We start from the raw sequence: 23,998 nt of genomic DNA on the forward strand, positions 1-23,998 counted from the left end.
TGAGCAATCACATGTATATGGTAAATGAAAGTTCTAGTCTTGCCAATCGAGAATGGCATTGCTTGCAGTTGTCCTGCTTTTTTCAATTTAAATAAGCTCGAGCAGTCTGCTTTTATAACTTTTCCTAGAGTAAAAATTTTTTAAAGACACAGATCATCAATATTCATCTAATAAAGATTGTTGGTCAAACCTGGATGGTGGCCAAATAGTCTCAGTTGAAAAGTTGTCAGTATCCAGAGCTGAATGTTATCAGCACTGGATACTGCAAGTAGAATGAAACACTTTAATCACCTATGATATCTCGTCAGGTTTATGGTATGAAGCAAGAGTTCAAGATGGTCAAGAAAAGCACTAGCCAACGATCCAGGTAATGTGAACTCTGACCACAAACAAAAAGCAAGCGCTTTGAATTTATCCCACCGCTGCTCGTTTTGTAAATTCAGTATAAAAAGCTAACATCTAGCGCCATAGAAGTGTTGTATGTCAAATCGGCCGAGGTTGTGTCTAACCGGCTAGGAGAGCTCCTAGTCTGAGCTTTGAGCTCGTTTCAGCTGTGTAACAAATTTGTGCATGATTAAACTGAAAGCCTAGTGAAAATAATAAAGCTGCAGCTTATACTAACAATTTTGATTTGTTAGGTGCTAAGGCTAACATGCCGGAGCTAACTAGTTTATCCGTCTGCAAATCCTCGACTTATGTATTTTATGTCCATTTACAAGCGAGTGGGCATAGAAACTTTATTCCAATGAGCCTTGACAAAGCCCTGTCAACCAGAGAAACCCTGAGCTGCTGCTAATAATGGGGCAATTATTATTATCTCTCTTTATTAGGGATCATCAAGGTTTGAACCTTTGACCTTTTACAGCAAAGTTTGATAACATTAATAGCTGATATTAATTTCCATCTATTTGTAACTCATGCCCTTTTGGAAGCTTCTAGAAATGATTGTCATAGAGAAAACAAAAGAGTTATGTTAGTAAACCAATACCTCATTACTTGAGCTGGTAAATGTAATAACTTCTTTCACAAATACATGAACTGAATAATCCAATATCAACTTGTATTTGCTCAATGTTCGACATGGATAAACAGGTGACTGACACCCAACAGCGAGTGCAAACAATGCCAGTGTACGGTGACTGTACAGCGTGTATTATTAGGAAGGAAATGTACAATAATTCATCAAATATATAAAAATATAAATTAAAGATTATGTAGTATTAAAGATTATGTAGTATGGCATGAAGAATGATTCAGCCAGTGAACTGTGTGATAACAAACAAAATTTTATGAGCATAGAACGAATCCGCCCATGCAAATTGTTGCACTTCCATGTATAAAACACATTCTACGAATGAACGGAAACACGGCTAACAAGACTAAAAAAACGACTGCATCCAAAGATGCATGACAAACAGTGTGATACGTTTGACTGAGGAAAATTGGAAGAAACCATATTCACTAGTAAAGAAAAAGATAGAGAATGCAACACAAAATTGATAATAAAGTGAGTGTAATAAGAGTTGTAATGAAGAACAGGTGTGACAAATGTGTATCAGATGAAATATTGCGTGTTAACTCATCTTACAACAGTTTTACCCGCCATTTAGCGATTCCATTTTGTTACAATTTCATAGATTGCTGCAAATCTACCATCGGGCAGATGAGCAGTTACATTCCGACAGCTTAGCTGTCAAAGTTAAGAAGAATGAGCAACTCTGGGCCCACGTGATTCCCTATGATAAGTGATTAAAAGTGATCAACAAAAATGGAGAAAGGGTTCTGTTGCCCGTTAACACCAGGGGATGGAGGAATGTTATTTAGATTTTGAGACTGCCAACCGTTATCGGCAGCCTCTGCGGCTCCATCGTTCGAGGACTTGAGTTTAAACATAACATTGTTAGATTCCGGAGCGGCGGGGCATGGTAGCCTGAGCTCTACAGGAAGTTGGAACTTCAGGCCTTGTGGTCCGCAAACTACCAAAGGTGACACCAGTTGTTCTCCAGCATCCTTATCGAGGGCTGAGACTAAACTGTCGTCTTGTTTAGAAACCTAAGTTAGGAACAGCATCATATAAGGATGGCAGAAAAGGCTACTGATGACGTGAGTTTCGTATCTTAATAAAATATTGAATACTGCAATGATGTCTGGTTGTGAATCTTCCAAGACAACAATGCGCCACCAAATCTATCAGCATCTATAACAAACTCTCCTTAAACTTAAAGCAAAGCATAACAAGGTCTGTTGGCAGACATGGTCATCAATGGGCAGATCTGTCAAACAGTGGATATAATAGGCAAATTGAAGATAAACTTGCAAAAAAATTTTAGTTTAATTTCATCAGAAAGTATCGGTCTTTTTCTATTATTTGCGATTGTTTCTGATGTTTGAGGTGATCTGACTGCCAGCATGTTTCAAGATTAAAATTGACAAACTTGATCAAAGTTAATGTGCTCAGAAGATGAGCCCAAACTCGTCCAAAAATGACGATAGAAGTTGTGTATATTGTTTATAAGTGATACATATGGTCTCATCGACATCGGGTACTCATATGTTTACACAGCATTTAGAAGGAAAAGTCAGATAATTTCTAACCAACCAAACCCATCTTTAAATTATTTGAAACATCTATAGAGATGTAGCCAAAGCTATATTTGGAGTTATATTTTACCAATCAAGAGCAAATATAAAATAGAATATGCATGTATATCAATAGAGACACTGCAACTTGAACATGATAGTTGATGTGATAATGAGAAGGACAAACAGGAAACACGACTACTGACGCCATTTATGGAGACATATTTTTCTTCTGAGAATTTTTACTGAAAGCAAGTTTTGTCGATTTTAATCTTGAAACATCCTGGCAATCAGATAACTTCAAACATCAAAAACAATCGCCAAGTGATAGCAAAACACCAATACTTTCCGACAAAATCTACTAAATTTTTGTTCAAATTCACCTTTAGACAAATCATTGAATAACTGGCGCGTATGATACAAGAAAGAAGAGTATGTTAGTTACTTGGCTGATCTGTTAGCATATATAGTAGTTAGTTAAAGGTTTACAGACAGCACAAAATATTATTGCATTACCAGTAACATTAATAGCAATTTTGCCCATGTACCGATTTTATCCACATTTTTGAGTAGTGAGAATGGACAAAAAAATTTTGATCTTTGCAAAACATCACCAGGAAACAACTCCAACGCTGCAAAATTATGTTAAAATCACAAGTATTTTGAACTACCCTACTTTTTGGACTATTAGCCGCTACTTTTTCTGACGTTTTGAGCCATGCGGCTTATATGAGGGTGCGGCTATTCTGTTTTTTTTTTCTTTCACCGCTAGGGCCCATTAACTGGAATCTCTGGTTAGTGCGCCCTAGGTTAGGCTAATCTCCGGTTAGGCGGTGAAAGAAATTATGAAACAATGCCTAACGGTACTGTTCCGTTAGGCATTGGGTTAAAAAGTGTCGGTTAAACTGTTCCATTTTAACTTGCGGCCCATACAAAGGTGCGGCCTATGTACGGTTTTATTATCGTTTTTTGAAAATAAAGCAGATGCGGCTTATATAAGGGTGCAGTTAATAATCCAAAAAGTATGGTATATTATCTAAAACTTTATCTTTTAGAACTTTACGATTATCTAAACTAAATGGTTCAAAATTCTTATTTATGAAAGCAAAAAAAGTATTAATAGGTTTTTAACATATGACTTCAGAGAATAGCTAATTTTATGTAAAATGCTTTGAACTTCCAATTTGTGCAAATGAAGGATCTTTTGCTAGCATATTACACAAAACAATACGCACAAACCGATATGCGTCATTTTATAACCACCATTTAAAAATTAATGCTGGATATATAAACATGAATCAGACTTTGTCGGTATTTGTGAAATTTGTTTGGACCTTGTGTTATAATTACCTGCCACGTTAGCTAGCCATAAAGACCTAGCATAACGACCTAGCACGGTGACTAAATGGGAAAGATGGGGAGAATGTATACTGTATATACGGTGTGAGTAGAATATTAGCCATTAAAATTCAATTTTAAAAATCCATTCTCAACCATCGAATTTACTTACTAACATGATAGTATACTATATTGATTAATAATATAGCTGCGGTACATACAGTATACTGAACATACAGTACAGAAAATATACTGAACATACAGTACATACAGTATACTGAACATACAGTACATACAGTATACCGAACATACAGTACATACAGTATACCAAACATACAGTACATACAGTATACCGAACATACAGTATACTGAACTTCTATCACAAAAAAGTTTGTTTCATTTGTATTGCATTTATATCCTCAATTACATTGTGTAACTGCTGTTTGTGTTAAATGTTAATCTTCATGAGTTGTTTGTAACTAGTTGTAGGAAAAGCTCTAGCTCGTAATTCATGTCCATGCTTTGCCGACAAAAATACCTCCTTATGTCAAAGCTTGGAGCTTACATCACGAGTGCTTTTGTTTCTGAAACTAGGTTTATGTTCTTCTAACTCTCTCACTAACGCGCTGAATTTGCTATTCTGACCAAATTAATTCGAATGGATTTAAAAAAAATCGATATATCGCCAATGTTTATGCGATATCTTGAGCACCAATGCAGATTTTATTTTACTGTAAAATGCATCTTATTCAGAACAAAATTCTTTACAAGATAAGTATAAAATTGTTTAGTGAATCCCACCCTCGCAAAATTTCTGACGCTTCCTTACCATTGAAAGAATGCGATGAATTTCTTATTGCCACGACGATAGCAATCTGGTTTTCCCGTTTTGAAAAATAATTAGAAATGGAATTGTTTAGCAACAAGATTTTCGACTGGTTGCACATGATTGGCAACAAAGTTGTTTCGCTGGAGACAAATTTGATTGGTCTAGCTAATATGCGGGCTTTGTAATGACAAAAAAGTAGAACCTTATTGATAAGCCGATACATCGGCTTACGATCTGCACTTCTACTACCACGGAAGCTGATACATCGGCTTATGATCTGCACTTCTATTACCATGGAAGCCAATACATCGGCTTATGGTAGCGCAAGAGTTAACATCAAATCATGGCTGAAAAATGAAATATCATGACCATAAATTACATCAAGAATAGATGTAATTTAAAAATGCTGTCAAGTAACATTTAATAGATCCAAAGTGGTTACGTGTTTGTAAATTAGATAGCCTGTCACTATAAAATGTTAGTCAGTTGGCAAGTCTGCTATTGTAAGTGTTAGCCAGTTGGCAGGTCTGTTATTGCGATAGTCTGCTACCTAATCCATTAATTAGCTGATAGAGAACTCTTAGTAAGCGCTAAGGCTAGCCTCCCACCCACCTTGAAATAAACTTCCTGTCTGACTCCATTGGGAATAGCATTATGGGGAAAGTACAGGCTTACTCCAGTAGACTCAGAGCTAAGCACACCACCAGCTGAGTCGATTACCCCCGAAACAGTATCAAGAACTATGTGATTATCTGGCGTAGGTTCCATATCCAATCTACAATTACCAGGCTTTGTTATACCCCAGCCACAAGAGCGAGCAATCATCCATAGACCTAGCGGAAAGAAGACGACTCAAGCAAAAAAGCTAGAGTAGACACCCAGCCAATCAAGAACACCCTTACATAATACAGACATGTAGCAATCATTTTGTGAAAAATACAAAATGAACGCTCTTAACTCATTCGCACCCAGACGCGAGTTAACTCACGTATTTATATTGTTGTTAAGCACCCAGCCGCGAGTTAACTCGCATCTGAAATCTACCAAATCCTTGCATCACTATTTTCAAATTATAAAAAATAATTGTGGATTAGTTAGAAAGAAAAAATTCTGGCCAATCAGACAAACTTTAAATTATGCCTCTATGACGTCCCTGGCAAAAGTTATAACCAAATTAGTACACATATCTCAATATCTACCAAAACCGGAAATCACCGTGCCGACTTGAAATTTTATCGTTCGGGATAATTTTTTTCAACTCCAGAAGTAAATATGCAGACATTGAAGACATTGAAAGACTGCATAAATCAAATTAAAACATTATTTTTAGTGTTTTAAAGCTTTTATTAACTATTAATTTTGCCAAATTGAATCGTTAGGCTCAAATAAAAATGCAATCTTCAGGCTGCCAGACGCAGTCAGACTAACGTTATCTTTCAGTTTCGATAGGATCATATTGATTCTTAGAGCTGTCTATAAAGTCTGAAAAGTCAAGAAAAGAGTTATTGAACATATTTTTATTATTTGAAACATTTTCATGGCGTTTTATTTGAGTTATACTGGCATATAGATTTGCTATGCTTTTGTTTGAAGGATGATACTCACGAGGAAAAGTTCGAAGTTAGAGTTTCATGATTTTCATGTTCATGACTAACTGCATATGTATCAATAATACTCATAACTATGTATTGTATGTAATAAATAAGTAATTTCAGTCAAGCTTTGTATATTTTGCAACTTTTATGGTGCGAATCTCACTTTTGTTTCAGCAAATGACAATTTTTTCAAAATTGGTAATTTCCTGAAACTACCTTCTTTGAGGCACGGATCGACATAAAAGGGATATGAGTTGTTTATATCAATGTAACATAATTTGACAGATGAAACATGGCTGGTTCTTGTGAAATATGAATGAGTAAATTATCTCAAGTCTGTCTCCGGTAGTAGTAATTTGAATTACGGGCACTTCCTGAAAAATTAGCAGTATTTTGGGCTAGAAATTAGTCGGGTGCGAACGAGTTAAAGATTAAAAACATATTCCCTATGATAGCAAGTCTCGGTCCCTTAGCTACCAAATGCTTATATAAGAACAGGAAGTGAGACCGGATAGCATACACGCGATGGTTTGTTAATAACAAAGTGTACCATTTCAAGATGAACCAATGATCAGGCGGCGAAGCAGAAGCCCGATAGCATGTCTGAACCCAAGCTAAAATAACCTATGCTAGCTTGTTTGACCACCACCAGGTTTTCAGACACATACTCTGTTGAAAAAGGCGGATCTGCCTTTTTGTATGTCTCAAAAGCACTTCCTGTTTCTCCATCGCTACCAGTGCTCTTCTTGCGTGACTTCTTGCCTTCTTTTCGAGCTCCGTAAAATGGAGTGTTACTGACAAACTTCTTGTAATTTTCAAAAGAACCTGAAGAGCTCTTGCTTGGGTCTACAGGCTACAAACAAAAGTAAGGATACAACAGGCGCAGACTTAACAGTCAAAGTATATTAATAAAACAATAACAAGCAAAGATCATATTAGTTTATAATTTAAACAGCAGACAATAACTCTTGCTTGCAAGTTATAGATAACTTAAGGCAAGATTAACAAGTTAACACTATATAGACACTTATGATGAAGTACACCTCTGATGTTAACAGTATAATTATATACATTTATAATGAAATACACTTATGATGTTAACAGTTTATAGACACTCGTGAAGTCATTATATTTTATGCAGAACAGCATGACTCAAATTGATGTTTCTCAACTGCTGCCACTACTAAAAGCACATGCAACCATTTATATCTATTATTTTCTAATGACATTATGCAATTTTTTACACTCTTTGGCCAAACTACTGCGTAACAACAATTTTTTACACTCTGATCCGATCTGAAGTTACAATGAGTGACATTTAAATCCACTGATGGCAACACTATATAGTGTGGGCATACCAAAGGTGCTAGAACTTCTCTGATACAGAATCACCAGAGTAAGGCATCACAGTATGCTACTGAACGTCGGTCCGATATTGCCCTCAAACATTTTGAAAGTCTTAACACTGCATCTCAATTATGCCACTGCAACACAATTATGGACAGAAAATCAACAGAATTTATTTCACAAAACTAAATTTTGAAAAATAGATATATAATCAAAACAGGAAGTTCAGTTAACAAAACACTTTTGCATATTATTAAATCCCACTCTGTTGCTGTGGGTCTGTTTGTTAGTCTGAATAAAATGCTAGGGTTTCCACATTTCTCACCCAATTCCATTCAAACTCCACAGGCATATGCTTCCATCAGGCACCAAAAAATATTTGGCTCCGCAACTCCCACCAGTTCCTGAAAACCAGCCCCGTAAAGACTCGCCAACGGACTCTCTGATTGACAATGAAAGACATCTTGTGCACCGCCGAGCTGACTGCTAGTTTCAAATACAACAGCGCTACTCCAACAATATAATGTGTGCGATGGTAGTCTTTATACGATTGAATATATAACTTGTGTAGATAACTCCGGACCAGCACAATATTCTCGAGGAAGGAACACAACATGAAAGACGCAATTGGTTAACGTGTCAAACTGGCCAACAAAAAATGTTTCTATCAAAAAGAACCCATGACGACGGGTTGCATACATATAAACTATTCTAGATTTGAGTTGAAGCTCAAATTTCACATTTATAATAACAAAATCCATCACGCTTAACTCATTCGCAACCATCGCGAGTTAACTCACAAATTTTAATCGTAGCTAGGTTACTAATACGAGTTATTTCGCCTTGGAAATTCACCCATTTCATGTATAGTTATTTCCAAGTTAAAGAAATTTTTGATTGGTTATGAGGAAAAATTTCTGGCTAATTAGAAAAACTTACAAATATGCCTCAATGATATCTTTGGCAAAAGTTATAACCAAAATAGCAAGCCCATATTGACGTCTACCTGAACCAGAAATCATCATGGCGACTTAAAATTTTATCGTTCGCGATCAATTTTTTTTCAGCTCCAGAATTATGCAGATTCAGAAGTGATAAGACAGTGAAAGACTGCATAAATCAAATTAAAACATTACTTTTAATGTTTCAAAGTTTTTATTAACTTTGAAGTTTGCCAATTTGAATCGTTATGCTTGAATAAAAATGCACCTTTTAGGTAGTCAACCGTAGTAAGACTAAAGTTATCATTCACTTCGATAGGTTCATATTGATTGTTAGAGCTGTCTATGAAGTCTGAAAAGTCAGGAACAGAGTTATTAAACATATTTTTATTATTTGAAACATGTTTATGACAGTTTATTTGAGTTATATTGGCATGCAGATTAGCTATGCTTCGGTTTGAAGGATGCTACTTGCGAGGAAAAGTTCGAAATTAGAGTTTCATGATTTTTACGTTCATGACTAACTGTTATATAAGAAATATTATTTATAACTGTGTATTTATTTTTATGTAGCAAAACAATAATTTTTGCTAAACTACTTATATTTTTTACATTTTAATTGTGAAATTCTAACTTTGTTTCAGCAAGGTTTTTGAAAATCGAAAATTTTCTAACACTACTTTTTTTGAAACACATGTCTACATGTAAGTAATATGAAATCTCTATCTGAATTTTATATCATTTGAAAGAGGAGACTTGGCTGGTAATTTTGAAAATTGAATGGGTCGCTTATCTCAATTCAGTTTTTTGTAGTAGTAAGTTAAATTATAGCATTTTTCTGAGAAATAACTGGTATTTAAGGTAGATCGCATGAAAATTAGTCGGTTGGGAGTTAAGCGATGGCGAATCATTCCTATCACGGCAGTAACTGAAACGAGTTGTCAACCCTAGTATTGCTGTTTACCTCTATTAGATGTTAGGTTTTAAAATCGAAGGCTATGAAGGTGCCAATGAGCTCTACAATCGCTAGCCTTCATTTAGCCCATGAACTTGATGTATCTTCAGTATGCCAATCATTTTTTTATTCCATAAATTTAACTTCTCTAGCTGCTTAGGCTAATCCTAGAAGGGACTGAACAATAACTCAGAGAGACTTTGGACTGGACAGAGTATGCCCTGATATGTCATGTTTATAGTAGTCTGTATATGATTGATCAAATACCTGAGTGGCTGGTTGACTGGAGGGGGCTATACCAGATGCCTCTTTGCTTTCCATGTAAAGCTGATTGGTGTATGATGAATTTGCGTGAATAGAAACAGGAGTAGCGTGGAACACGCTGTCATCGGCGGGTAACGATTGCGACATCAGACCTTGCGCGTAATGTCTGGAATGTATAGCAACATCGGCATCATGCCAAACAGCAAGTAAACGAGGATTGTTCAGTTTCAATGAGACAAACATATTATTCTTAAATAAAATAAATAATACAGCTATTTATTTGATGAGCAACAAAATTGCCAAGAGAAAACTTTGGAGTTATCCACTCTGACAGATAAGCTTCTACATCATATATGTTAGAAAGATCTTTACATGCCAATGAAAATGTTAGAAAGACCGACTCAAGAATCAGGAATCAATGGGAATGTATCATTGACCAATTGGAGTGACACAATTGTTTATGCCAGCCAATAAGTGCACAGTCTAACATTCAGTGCATATTTACTTTTGTTTACAGTTATTGTTTGCTGTAAATTGCAGCTGCACTGTTCTTAGTTGCTAAGGAATGCTATCAATTTGTCAACATTTTCAGAGTGCTAAGATAGTTGGCCAATTACCAACTCATTAACAAAATTGGACATTGGCGCATTAGTAAAGATTGCAAAAATCATTAAAACCCTATTACTATTGTTAATATTCTTCAAGACAAACAAACCGGCTCTAAAGGTAACACACAGAGTGAAAAGTTTGCCAAGAAATCTCTTTTTCTCAAAAAGACTGCAGGGAAGGAGAACAAAAAACAAACACTACATATATTTAGGGCAAATACACATACCCATTGTTACGAGACCTGCTTGAAGGTGTCGACGGGAAGAATATGTTGGGGGAACCGACAGCCGCTGGTGATTGTGGATGAAGGTAGTGAGAAGTAGCGGTTGGACCAGAAGGCCTTCGTACCCTACCAGCGGCAGTGTATGGGTTGGGAGTATCCTGTGCCGGCCTGTAACAGTCAAACCTAAGCTATGTAAACTAAAAGCCTGACAGTCGGAATTGCATTCTGTTTTATAAAATTTGATTCTAAAGGAAGATACAGTAGATGCTCCAACAACGTAAATAATCTGTTGCCGGAACGTTTACGTTATAAGGATTTCATGTTGTACAAACATTAAAATACATGTAAAATGCGTAATACATTCCAAGATATTTTCAAACTCACATCTTTGGTCATAAAAAGAAAAAATTAGACTTAATTTTTTAATTTGTTGGCTGTGCCATAACTGTAATATTATGAGCATGCATCAACAACTTGTCTCATTTTCTGATCAAATTCACTGGTTTTATAGACTATGATAATTTTAGAATAAGTTGATGGGGAACACACATACTTGACGACCATTTACAACGATTTGTTTATTTTTTTATACAGCAGTCTATTCTACAAAGTAAAACTAATAGCAAATATTTTATATGTCTACAATAAAGCAAAACAAAAATATATATTTTTATGATACAAAGAACAGTGTCTACCTGCTCGTAGTCTATTTGTATCCAGGGGTCAAGGCTAGGATAAAAACAACTTTCGGCGATACTCTCAACTCGTGACATTCAGATTGGTAGACTGATGCTGTAATACATGCATCAATTGATCGCCTTCAAGTGTTTATTAACAATCGCGCAGCTACCTATTCTCTGTTTTGTCGACGAATCTGATGATCTACCAAGATGAACTAAAATGTCATGGAAGTTGTGTATATAACACTATACATATGTCATTTTTCTCACAAGTACGACGAGATATGTTACCATTCAAATCAAATTTGAGAAGTTGCCCTACTTGGCACTTTACATTATATGGAATTTTTTATGTCGTACGCAGCAGAAACTGCACAAATTTTTTCCCCTATCTGGAATTTACGATATCCGAGCGTCTGCTGTACATAAAAGTGAACAGACAGAATACTTTCTTCCAAGTCTATCCTGAAATTTGACAATGAACTAGAAGCAACTTGATAAATACACCAAACCACCTCCCCTGCAGAGAAAAGCAACGTTACTGAAATCGACGAGTACCTGGGGGAGTTTTCATAGTTTCTGATATGTATCTCCTCGTCAGCTTGGCCAGTGTCCAGAGACATGGAGTGGTTGACTCTTTTCTGCTTGACTAGCCTAGAATGGCCATACGGGTTCTCCGAGTGTGTGCCAGAGCCCATCGAGTCCGTCCTATGAAACACACACTAATGTTTAGAACTCAGTAAAATACGCCAACTGTAAAGAAACAGATAGTGACATCATCCAGTCATACCAGGTGGAAAGGGAAAGCAGGAAAGAGAGGCATACGCAAATGACCAACACAACTTATGCGCACAAAACAGGTGATGCGGTAAAGCTTTACAGCTATCCTCAAAGCAAACTTATTTACAAAAAGGCTTCCAGCAGACACAAACCAGCCGCTGCTACCGGATTAAAATAAAACAGCCTCGGTTATGCCCAATTTAGTAGTTTGGTGAAACACAATCTAATCTCGAATTTGGTTGGAAAGTATGACAAACTAACCACAAGTTTATTTGGAAAAATAAAATTACTAGCAAATCTTGGTTTGATTTTATTCCTTAACCACGAGTTGATTAGCAGTATTAACTTGCTGAAAATGAACAAAAAAACAGAAAGATAAGAAACATCAACCAAATTAATTTATTAGACTAGCAGTGCCTTTCAGCGAGTTTTACTGAATGAGTTATTAGTAGCCAAACTGACCTCTTCACAACAAGTTAAATCACAGAGTTTATTCACCTATAACCCTTTTTAGTTTGAATCGAGTTAGCTTGAATTGAGGTGACAACTCCAAGCAAACTTAAGAAACATCGTTTTGGCTCAGTCTGGCAGTCAGATCACTTGAAACGGCAAACAAAATTTCAAATAATAAAAAAATCTATACTTTCTGTTAAGATGTTTTAAACTTTGACATGAGTGACCCTTTAAAAGTAGAGAATAAGATTACAGATCAGGGTTCAATAACATTCTTTGTATAATTTCTACCAAATAACCGGTTTAGGCAGTATTTCAATATGCCTTTGGTTGCCAATAGAACAGACAAGGGTGTTACAACAGCAGTCTTAGCAATAAACTAAACAATCAACAACAGTGTAGTGTTGGGAGCTCCTACCTGACAGGGGGAGCTGGTTTAGAGAATCCTGGCTGTGATGTCATCCTAGTAAACTTATATGGATCATGGGTAGACTTGCCATTGCGAGGTGACATATAGTGAGAGTGTCTGTCTACTTGTCTTGCTCCAATTAAATTGGAGTTGTCAGACTCTTGCTACAATTAATCCATTAAATAGATTATTAGTTTAACCGTCATGTTGACACACTATAATATAATACATTGGTATACGAGTACCTATGCTCACCTTGGGACCAGTGTTTGACGGGTGGCCTCTAGCCCCTCCTATGGAACCAGAATGTTCTCTCCTGTCTATGCTGTTATAACCGTTGAACGGAGAAGAGTGATAGTGAACTGAAACAGCAAGAAGTCATGTGACCATCTATTCAATATAAACAAGGTGAACCATACTGATCTGACAAGACGGATGGGGTTTTACCTAACAACCTATGAGTGTTAAGAAACGACCTTCACCTCTGGTCAATCATTTGCAAGACAGTTTGGTTATATCAAAAGCTAGAAAGCGACCTATAGACAAACAACACTAAATAAGCAAAGTAAAGTCAACTAAATTCATCAAGACAAGTGCCTCCCAACCTCTGGAATCTGAAAGCATTCGATCTCTCGGTACTCTCTGCATAGCGGCAGCGTATTCTGCCCGACTGGCGTATGGCGCTGCTGCCCCTCCGCTAATGTTGGACACGGGTGCAGGCATACTTTGCTGGGTAGTATAGCCCGGTGTCAGTGGCATCTCTGCATCAGGAGAAGCTGCACGATAAATGGGTTTGAGTTTAAACCAACAGGAAAAACTAGAACCGATTGACTGTAATTATGAGAGAAGCACTTGGGAAGACAACTCTTGATTTTCACATTTGATAACAGAATCACTATGCGATACAATTTAATTTAGAAAAAAAATGAAACCATCTCAGAGATATGAAGAAAGACATGACAACAATTGAGAGCAGAAAAAAGAATTTACTGTAAAATAAATTATAGTGAACTTTATAAGTTTCCAAGTTTTTTGTATAAAATAGTTTTTTAAATAAAATTTTACTGTGGAGAAGATTCTCAGTGAGTGGCTGAACTGAGACTCTGACTCACACATGGCTATCATGTTTGTTAGTTGGTTATATACATGGTCACGATGTCGACTGTTGACTAAACATAGAGACATGGTGGACAGTGCAAATCTTCATGCGTACACAGTGGACTTGACCTTTCATCATTGTAACAACTTTCCAGGCTTTTATTCTACCTTTTATTATTCGATTTGATCACCCGTTTTATTCTGTGAAGTTTTTTTTACATTTTGTTTATCCACTAGAGTTATATTCCTAATACACTCAATAGATGGCAAAAAACATGGTGAGTATATCTCATCAAAGTTTATCTACTCCATAGATGAAATGATAGTTTGTATCAAATGTTCTAATTTACAAAATTCCAGAATATACCATAAGGTGAAAAACAACCTATTTAGAGAGGAAGAGACGAGAGAAAGACGAACCTAAGTGTGGGTCTGAAGAGGACCTAGCCATAGTTTTATCCAAAGTTCCACAATTATAAGGTTGATCGGCCATGCGTGACATCTCCATCTCATTCTCAGCTGAGCCAATGTAACTCAGTCTATTCGCCATTGGAAAAAGGAAATCATCGGCCATGTTTTCTGTTGGCTTATATTCCGATATCCACAGAGCCTTCACTTGTTCCTTGGCCACGACTTCCCTTAACTAAAGGCAATTATGAAATCAGATTATCTTGATGAATCAATTGAGGAAGTAAAAATCAAGAGGTTTGTCTTCTCCTGATAAAAACAGCAACACAACTAACACTGGCATGAACAATGACAACATCATATGAGCAGAAGACTTGTCAAATGGTAATTATAAAAATACTAGATGTTCTACCAAAATAGACAATATGAAGCACTTTAGTATTTCAACTAAAATATATGATATGACAAATATGAGCGCTTTAATTACAATTGTAGTAACACTAGCTCTAGCATTTGAACAGAATTGGTAATATAACTAGCATTAAAAGTTAGCAAATGTTGCTGTCACTCGGTACTGGCAATAACAAATGTAATAGGCATTAGCAATTCAACTACAACAAACAACTTAATTTTTTAAACAATTTAGCATATGCCATGCCATTTGACATTGACAATATAACAAGCATCAGCAATATGGTTATCGTTGGCAACTTGAACAGAGTTAAAACAATATTTTACTATTATAAATTCATGATTTATTGCGAGTGAAAAGTTGCCATCTTTTTTCCCTTTTAGCATTTCCTAAACTTCTCAAGCCTTATTAAATATGTCTTTAGCAACTCGCAGAAATTATGTTTTCTTGAACTTCTGCTTTTAAAGAGAGGAGAACGTTTTTACATCAAACAAATTTTTCTTTCTCAAAGAAACAAATTTTTCTAAGCTCAAACTGAGCAGCAAACACACTTTATCTTTGAGGGATGAAGTGCTTGCCATTTCCTTGGTGCGCCATGAAACTACAATACTAGGAAGCAAACTAAAATTTTAATCTAGCAATCTCAAAGCAGTCGTATTTGTTTAATGTCGATATTATAACCTGCGGAGTTGTCTACCCAAACAAGCGAACTCCCTAATCAATAAAATCGTTTCCTATACTGTACACCGGTCAGTTCACACACAATGCGCTTGTAAATGTGTCGGTAGCAATTTTGGCTTCAACAGTAGAGTGATTGTGTATATGAAAATTCAACGATGTCTGGCAAACACACCTCTGTGAACCAGTCAGCTTGAGGGTGCAGCTCTATCTCCTTCGTAAATATCTGAGGATAACTCTTCTCAACCTTGACCCCTTGTTCGTACAACTTCCTACTGTTTTTAGCTGAAGCGGATGAATATTTTGCTCTCAGATCTACGGAGAATCAGAAACTAATACATAGTACTTGAGGATTGTCTCCATAAACTTCCCAGCTCACAAATACACCAATACACGTGGAGTTTACACTCACAAACGCACCAATACACATGGAGTTCACGCTCACAAATACACCAATACACGTGGAGTTTATGCTTACAAATGCACAAATACATGTAGAGTTCACGCTCACAAACGCACCAATACACGTGGAGTTCATGTTCACAAATACACCAGTACATGTAGAGTTCACACTCACAAACGCACCAATACACATAGAGTTTACGCTCACAAGCGCACCAATACACATAGAGTTTACGCTCACAAGCGCACCAATACACATGGAGTTTACGCTCACAAAAAGAATGAGATAGTAAGAGGAATAACGAGTGCACAGACTAACAGGACATCAAACTGTGAGTAGAACCTTATTTCCACCGAACATACACGTAACTTGCAAGCCTTCAAGGAAATGTTTAATTGCATCCCAAACTATTGTTGTTACACAAATTACCTTTGGCCTTCATTACAGTAAACACCTTTTGGTTCTACAAAAGCGTCCTGCTAAGCAAAGCAGTAAATAATGTAATATAACAAGATCTCAGCGTATAGCCATACGATAGCCACAATGACAGCAATACAAGCTAACAATGTGAACTGGAAGTGCTATGAACCAAATGCAACTTGTTTACACTAATAAGGCATCCAGAGGAAATAGAGAATACCTTTAACGACATCCTTCCTGTCTGACTTGAGGTTGACTACAATCGGGTAAAACTGGGCATAGTTGAGTTTGTCTATGGCGCTGGGCACAACATCAAGAACACAGTGCTTTCCCAGGTCTATGACTGTTCGTATCGAGCCAAGCTACAAACAACGAATGACAACGAATACGTAGAGAGAATATGGATAAAATGGACTCGTTATTTCTGCAACATGGATTCATAAAGTCAACACGAACATAAAACAAGATAACACCCTGAGCTATTACAAGTTGACGTTTTACTTAAACAGAAATTTATTCCAACTTGATAAAAAAACCACTGAGAGTGTGCAGAAAAGATTCCACCTGTTTTAGATTTTTGAATTACCATTTTGAATAATAGCAACACGATACGTTGTTTAGACATTGTTCACAAGTCATTACATTCACTTGCAGATGTAATAATACACACTATAGTTGATAATTAGAAACACTTCAAGTACCTATAATATGAACATATGCTCACAGAAGTGAGTCATATGTGAAAATGAATGTTGTGCAAAGAAACAACTTTCATTTAATTAGGAGTCTATCTACATGTATTCCTTGCCTATCTACATGTATTCCTTGCCTATCTACACGGATTCCTTGCCTATCTACATGTATTGCTTGCCTATCTCCAAGTATATTTCATTTATCCGTAAGTATTCCTCATCTACTTTGGCTGGCAACTGTACACATTCATAAAATTGCTATATGTTTATCTTATACATAAAACAACAAGAGATTTAATTATTTTTATTAAATTAAATTTTATTTCTGAAATAAGATTATTGCAAGACTGATGATCTACGTATGACACCATTTTGTTTTGTCTGATTCTAAATGAGATTGTAAATAGTCTTAGCATACTTGATGTGACTAAATACTCTTAACACAGTTGCTTCAGTTAGTTGAATTCAAGAAAGAGCTCAAAATGCTCAACCCTTTTGAGATGTCGGCAATAAGCAGCTCAACCCACAAAACAAAGAAGATACCATGCCTCAGACCACACTGATTGTTGGAGTTGATGACTAACCCATACCTTAACAATTCCTGTCTTGGACACTTCATCCTCTTGATTCTCAGGAGTTGGTGGGGATTCAAAGTGCTCTGGCACTTCTCTGAGCAGTCGTTCTTGAGCAATGTCAGCAAGACCTCCATAGATGACTACGGGCCGCATGAAGCCAGCTATCAATTAATAAAGTAAACCATAAGAACAATAATATAAATACTTAATATATAGTAGATAATAATGATAATAATATTAAAGTAACAATTATATAAAATAAGTATATGGCTAAAGTGCAAAGTATTTACAAAATTCTATTAGAATAATTCATGTTGTTCCTGAAGCACTTGTCTTTTATCCCTTATTTACAAGGTGAAAGAGTGAATGATTATCTAGATGAATTACGCAAGTGATATTAGAATCACATGAATATTAAAGATGGTGAATGAGACTTCCAGCACTGGTTGAAGTATAACAGAATTTAAATTAGGAAACTAGCACTAATACTGCGGCCGAGGGATATGATTACATGTACATATAGAGAATGTTGAAAAACCCTTAAACTTATATATATTATTATGCATAAATATAAAGTACAAGTATATATACGATAATATAAAATATAGAGTACCCTAGGACACTTATATTTCGCTAGTATCTAGTTTCCTGAGTAGCATACAGAGTAAAATTTCGCCGCAACTTAATTTTGCTGCAACTTAATTTCGCAGCACCTTAATTTCGCAGCTCTGATGAGTGCAAAAATATAATGATGTGAAAATAAATGCAGTGGAACAAACATAATTAGATTCCGCAGGTCCAGTTCACTGGTGAGAAATGTTTTTTTAATTTGAGACTAGTTTGTATTTGTGAACCGCAGGTAGAAATGTGTGGGTGAGATCAATAATGCAATTTGATCGCTTGCTGCCATTTGTTTCTTGGACTATCAGTGCCGTCTCGGTCCTTGTCACCAATATTGCCATACCAATAATAGATCTCAAGTATTTATAGCACGCGGTGGCCATGGCTCAGGGTTATTATTGTTTTTGGTTGGTCATAAAATTCATCAATACAATAATTATTATTCAATTTCATGACTTTCATTACCACACTTTCATCTTCATCAGCTACAAATTCAGTGACTAAACTAATATCATCATCTTCCTCATTTGTCTTGGCTTTCCAAAAAAACTTGTTATCTTAATTTGCTTTGCCACGCTGCTCAGTCGAATGTATTAGTTATAATGAGTTTAGCAGAAATTGCCCAATGAGCCCAACAACACACGAAAATTACCTCCATTTCTAATATGACGATTTTATTGTGGATATCAATAAACAAAGCTATTTAATTTCGCGTTTTCGCTCGTTTATTATGATAATTTAGTTTCGCTCATGAAATTTTCGTGACAGGATGACTCCGCGAAAACGCGAATAGATGATGCGAATACATAAGTGTCCTAGGGTACATAGCAGTAAGTCAACTCACTACAAATTTGTCTCAAAACAGATAAAGATCTGCTCTCTAGTGATCCCTTGAGAAGCACCTGAAGAGAGCAGATCTCTATCTGTTTTGAAACAAGTTTGTAGTGAGTTGACTTACTGCTATGTATTCGTTATACTTTACATTGTATATAATTTTTGTAAGATTTGCAACCTTCTCTAAAGTTTAGCTTGAGCTTCTTAAAACATTCAACCCCTGACCAACCAAACACACAAATAGAAGCAGTGCTGTGAAGGTCACACCGATATTAGCTATCAACTACAATCACAGAAGATGAATTCGAATATTATAATGATGAGAGAAACAGAGCCTGACTTACGTTCAAGTAGAACAACCCTTTCATACGCCTCGTATTTGGATGTTTCCTTGGCTACAACAGACAAGATGCACAACTTCACAGCTACTAGCCCAGATCGATCAAGGAGCTACTCAAGTTAGGCATATAGAATTCATCGATAGATAATCATGAGTGTTAGTGGGTTAGAGACCATGGCCGCATCATTACTACTCCACCTGTTAATACCAATCAACTGCCAACCAACAGTAATCAATACAAAGGCGCAGTTATTGCAAGCCACATGTCATAACTTTCGATCAAACAAAATGCGTTATTAGCGAATAAACTCAAATAACATTGTTCACAATTATATGCATATTTGCAAAAGTTATAATTTTACCATTTATATTGCAGAAATACGTTAGCACTAAGTTTTTTAACTTTTGGGAAGGGAGGACCATGACTCCGTTGGTGAAACATGGTTGGTTGATAATTTTGCCAAGGAATGAGGCGAGGCAGGTTGATGAATAAGCCCTAGCTAGAGTTCATTGCGGAATAGTAGCAGTTATTGTTGCAAGTCTGTTAGGAGGTTTATGGCTCGGTGTTAAACAGGGTTATAACTACAAATCAATAACAGTTACCTAGGTCAACTGAAAATAGAAGACAAGATATTGTAAAAACAACAAATGGAGAGTGAAGCTACTCTTTTCCCATTACTACTATAAGAGGATACAAAGTAAGCCCGTCATGGCGTAAAAAGACAAAAATGACAACTCCAACTATAACCTTTTATCAGTAAATATTGTGCTATGTTGCACCATAGCAAACACTGCTTTTGATGCTTTTAAAAGTCGCAATGCCTTCAATAAAACTAGAGTAATAGAATAAGTTTTTTGATACAGCTGCCAATCTTTACAATTAGAGGCAGCCCAGCAATGACAGAGCAATTCTTTGTAGCCAATCAAAAAACGAATTACTTTACTAGCATTGCATATATTCAGTGACGGCTAGTGATACCACATACTGTCAACCAGTATACCTTCAAAGCATAACTACAAGTAGCCCTTATTCATAGCGATACTCGGTTAACCACAACTCTGAGCGGCGACGGACTTTAAAACTCCTCCAATATTCACTCAAGTCCCTTGTAGTTATGATGATGCTGTGGCAGCGCAGTTATAAGCGTAACAGCAAGCCGCCCCATACATATGATAAGTTGGCTAAGACAACGCAGCTACCCTCTGCCGATCTCTCACTCAGTCTCTTCACCCGTTAGTCATACGATTTAAAGGATTATACTCGTATGTATTGTTCATTATCAGGTGCACTCTTATATACTTTCAAAATTTCAAAAAAATAAAAACGTACTACTCCTCAGGGCAATAAATATATAATATATATAATAAAAAGAGAATAGAAAGTAAAAAATGCTGTATGTATGGTAGTACACGGTCATACCCATTCATTTCCAATAATTTAGTCTAGCCTAAGTTTTTAACGTCTTGATATTTATGACTAAATTATTAATAAGACTAATATAATGCCAAAGAATTAAATAAGACCTTGAAGATGAACCTGCACAAAACTTTAGTATATTTTATCAGAAAGTATCAGTATTCTCTATATTTGCGATTATTTTTTTATGTTTGAGGTGGTCTGATTGCCAGGATGTTTCAAGATTAAAATTAACAAAACTTGATCACGATTAAAACGGTCAGATGAAGCGAAAGTGTGATTATGACTTCTATAGTTGCAAAGAGACCGACAGAATAGTGACGAGTGAAGCTGCAACTCGAAAGCAATAACCAATATCCACTCTAGCAATGATAGCGACTAGGGTTGCCATTGTGCATGTATTTTTCTTCTGGCCGTTCTAATAGCGATCAAGTCTTGTTGATTTCAATCCCGTCAAACATAAAAAAATCGTTACTGATAAAAAATACCGATACTTTCAAAATACCGATCAAATCAAGTAAAATTTTGTCTAAGTTATAAAGTAAGAAATAAGTGAGGGATACCATATTGTCGAATGATAACGGGTTTTCCGGAACGAATTACCGCTTTTATACAAAGACCTGCCCTGCACTTAGAATAGAGCTAATTCTGTATTTTAAGATCAATAAATCATAGAGTATAAGTTATGAAATAGACTAGTAAATACAATGAGTAAGAACAAAGACCATGAAATTCACCAGTTAGATATTGACTAGAGATCACCTGTAGCGGGAGAGTCATAACAAGACGTTCAAGCATGTAAAACAGACCACACACAAAGTAGGCATAATATGAACAGACCACACACAAAGTAGGCATAACATGTATCAAGTGTTTGTTACGTTAAATTTTACTGTAAACGTAACAATGTGTGTGAAAACACTGGCTCCTGGTTTAAACAACTCAATGATTTTGGCCAAGTTCGAAAATTCATAACAAAGCATGAAACTCTCTTTAGTATAGCATGAATACAGGGTAATTGTGTTGGAAATTTAGATAGTATGTGATGTAACTGTGAGAAACTAGTTTGCTCACATCATATCACCTAAATATACACGAAGCGCGTGAGAAAAATGCTATTAAATTATAAATAATATTAATATAATATTAATAGATAAATGTATTTTGATTACAGCACCTTGGTACATTAGTCACGAGGTAAATCATAATATTAAAATACATTTATTTTTTGCGGCTATAAGAATGTTGTAATACTATGGTAACAAAAGGATACAGTGTACGAGGGCTGTTCAATAAATAAGGTGAAAATTATTTAAGTAAAAGCCTAATTTTTATTCTGAATGTTTATATAATCGCTACTGATGACTCACATAATCATTTTGGAGATTATGCGGTCATGTCATCATTTTGGAGATTTTCAAAAATGGCCGACCAAGACAACAGATACCAGAATTAAACAGAGATCAGTTATCAAATTTTTCGTAGCTGAATATGTAAACCCGGTGAGATTTACAGGAGAACAGTTATGTTTTAAGACAATTTTAACCCGAAACGTTTCTACGAATAGGTAAGATTGGTAAGACAAGGACAAGTATTGATGATGAAAAGAAAAGCAATCAAACAAGAATTACAATGAAACTATTAGAGATTTAGTTCTAACAATAAGAATTTAAATTTAAAACTTTGACACATCTTCTTCCACTAACCAAATATAACGTCCTCCCAGTGATCTCTTCCAAGAGACTTTGATCTCTTCTGATTCTTACGTCTGAATATACTTCCTTTACCAGATTTCTCCTTCTCATCTTTTGGCCGCCTCAGATTTTCGGCCCTCACGCTGTTAGGGATGACACCACGCGCAAGCTCCTCATTCTGGGCGTCAAGCTTAACAACGTTCCACTCACCTATAAGAAAGCAATTGCGATAGAAGCGGGTATATCTCACACACCAGCAGCACTACACGGACTGCTGTAAATTTACGGTAGATTTGAGTGCATGATACTTGGCAACCGTACTCAAGTAATTACTGCCGGTTCTAGTGCACTGAAACGATGATGATTGATGATTATAGAATTGTCAGAAAATCTAAATTCAGAAGTGACATTGCCATTGCATTAAAATGAGAGACGTTATGCAAGCTTAGAGCTATAATTTACACCAAATGAAAGTTAAATGGAAGGTAAGTTACCCCTGGTGCCGGATCTGAGTGTGTCTGTAACCTTGAAGATGTCACCGGGCTGAAAGGAAAGATGGTTCGAACCTTTCGGCGCTTCATAGCTCATGTGGACTCGAATATGGAAAAGATCACCTGAAAGCAGTATTAAAAAACATAGACCTTCGCAATGATGTTATATGTGTGACTGCAGGACTCACACAATCTCTTAACAGGTGGTGTAAATGTTTGTCTTTAACAAAGAGTCATTAAGTTGAAGGTTCTGCTGACAATGTGACAAATCCATTTGTATGAAGTGATTAGCATTCAATTCCTTCCAAAGAAGAGATAAAACTTCCAGTTAGAGAATTTTGCAAATGAATCACCACTATCATTCACTGTGTTTTTATGCTTCAAATTGGATTGGAGCTGTTCCACGCCGAATCGTGAAAACGGCAAAATTTTAACGTATTCGATGCCACTTGGCTTTGCCACATTTGAGCAAAGGCATTCGCTGTGGGAGTACTTTGGCATCATAGAAACCCTCACTGCTGATAGATCCGAATTGCTAACACTAGGCTAAGCTCTTCCCAGTGGAAGTAAAAAGATTCCAGCGCACAACCACGTGGGTTACTGCTATGAAAAAGTTTTGCTGCTACTCACTACTGTTTCTGCTTGATTTTTGGCATTTACATCACCATTTGCATGCCAAGGATGCGTTGCTTATATGTGGATGACAAAATAATTGTTTTCTTAGCGCAACTACGTATGAACTAAAAAGTGATCCTGACCCAAAAGCGAGTCCACTTTAACAAGTTTTTAACATCGGAAATCTTAGAAAGATCTATAATGCAATGCTGAATTGTTGAAACGGTAGGATGCAAGTTCCGTTGACAGCGGGCAACTCCGAAACCATTACAAGCATGGAGACCCAGTGATTGTAAG

At 36.2% G+C, this 23,998-nt stretch overlaps 1 protein-coding gene across 4 annotated transcripts in view; it reads right to left on the reverse strand.

Moving 5' to 3' along the window:
- Positions 1–1,131: 1,131 nt before the first annotated feature.
- LOC137399459 (tight junction protein ZO-1-like) overlaps positions 1,132–23,998 on the reverse strand; it is a 64,134-nt gene continuing 41,267 nt past the window's right edge. For 3 of the 4 annotated variants that reach the window (XM_068085586.1, XM_068085585.1, XM_068085587.1), the window contains 16 exons: positions 23,090–23,209; positions 22,608–22,805; positions 19,489–19,539; positions 17,705–17,850; positions 16,643–16,784; positions 15,775–15,914; positions 14,522–14,744; positions 13,609–13,779; positions 13,259–13,365; positions 13,013–13,167; positions 11,920–12,069; positions 10,685–10,849; positions 9,853–10,015; positions 7,011–7,195; positions 5,360–5,522; positions 1,132–2,052 (listed from right to left, as the gene is read on the reverse strand). In XM_068085586.1, coding sequence (XP_067941687.1) covers positions 1,750–2,052; positions 5,360–5,522; positions 7,011–7,195; positions 9,853–10,015; positions 10,685–10,849; positions 11,920–12,069; positions 13,013–13,167; positions 13,259–13,365; positions 13,609–13,779; positions 14,522–14,744; positions 15,775–15,914; positions 16,643–16,784; positions 17,705–17,850; positions 19,489–19,539; positions 22,608–22,805; positions 23,090–23,209 — 2,582 coding nt within the window. In that variant the 3' untranslated portion in view covers positions 1,132–1,749. The remainder of the gene's footprint in view (positions 2,053–5,359; positions 5,523–7,010; positions 7,196–9,852; positions 10,016–10,684; positions 10,850–11,919; positions 12,070–13,012; positions 13,168–13,258; positions 13,366–13,608; positions 13,780–14,521; positions 14,745–15,774; positions 15,915–16,642; positions 16,785–17,704; positions 17,851–19,488; positions 19,540–22,607; positions 22,806–23,089; positions 23,210–23,998) is intronic. The other variant, XM_068085588.1, reaches the window with a different exon arrangement.

The sequence above is a fragment of the Watersipora subatra genome, chromosome 7 (genome assembly GCF_963576615.1).
Source record: "Watersipora subatra chromosome 7, tzWatSuba1.1, whole genome shotgun sequence".
Taxonomy (NCBI): domain Eukaryota; kingdom Metazoa; phylum Bryozoa; class Gymnolaemata; order Cheilostomatida; family Watersiporidae; genus Watersipora; species Watersipora subatra.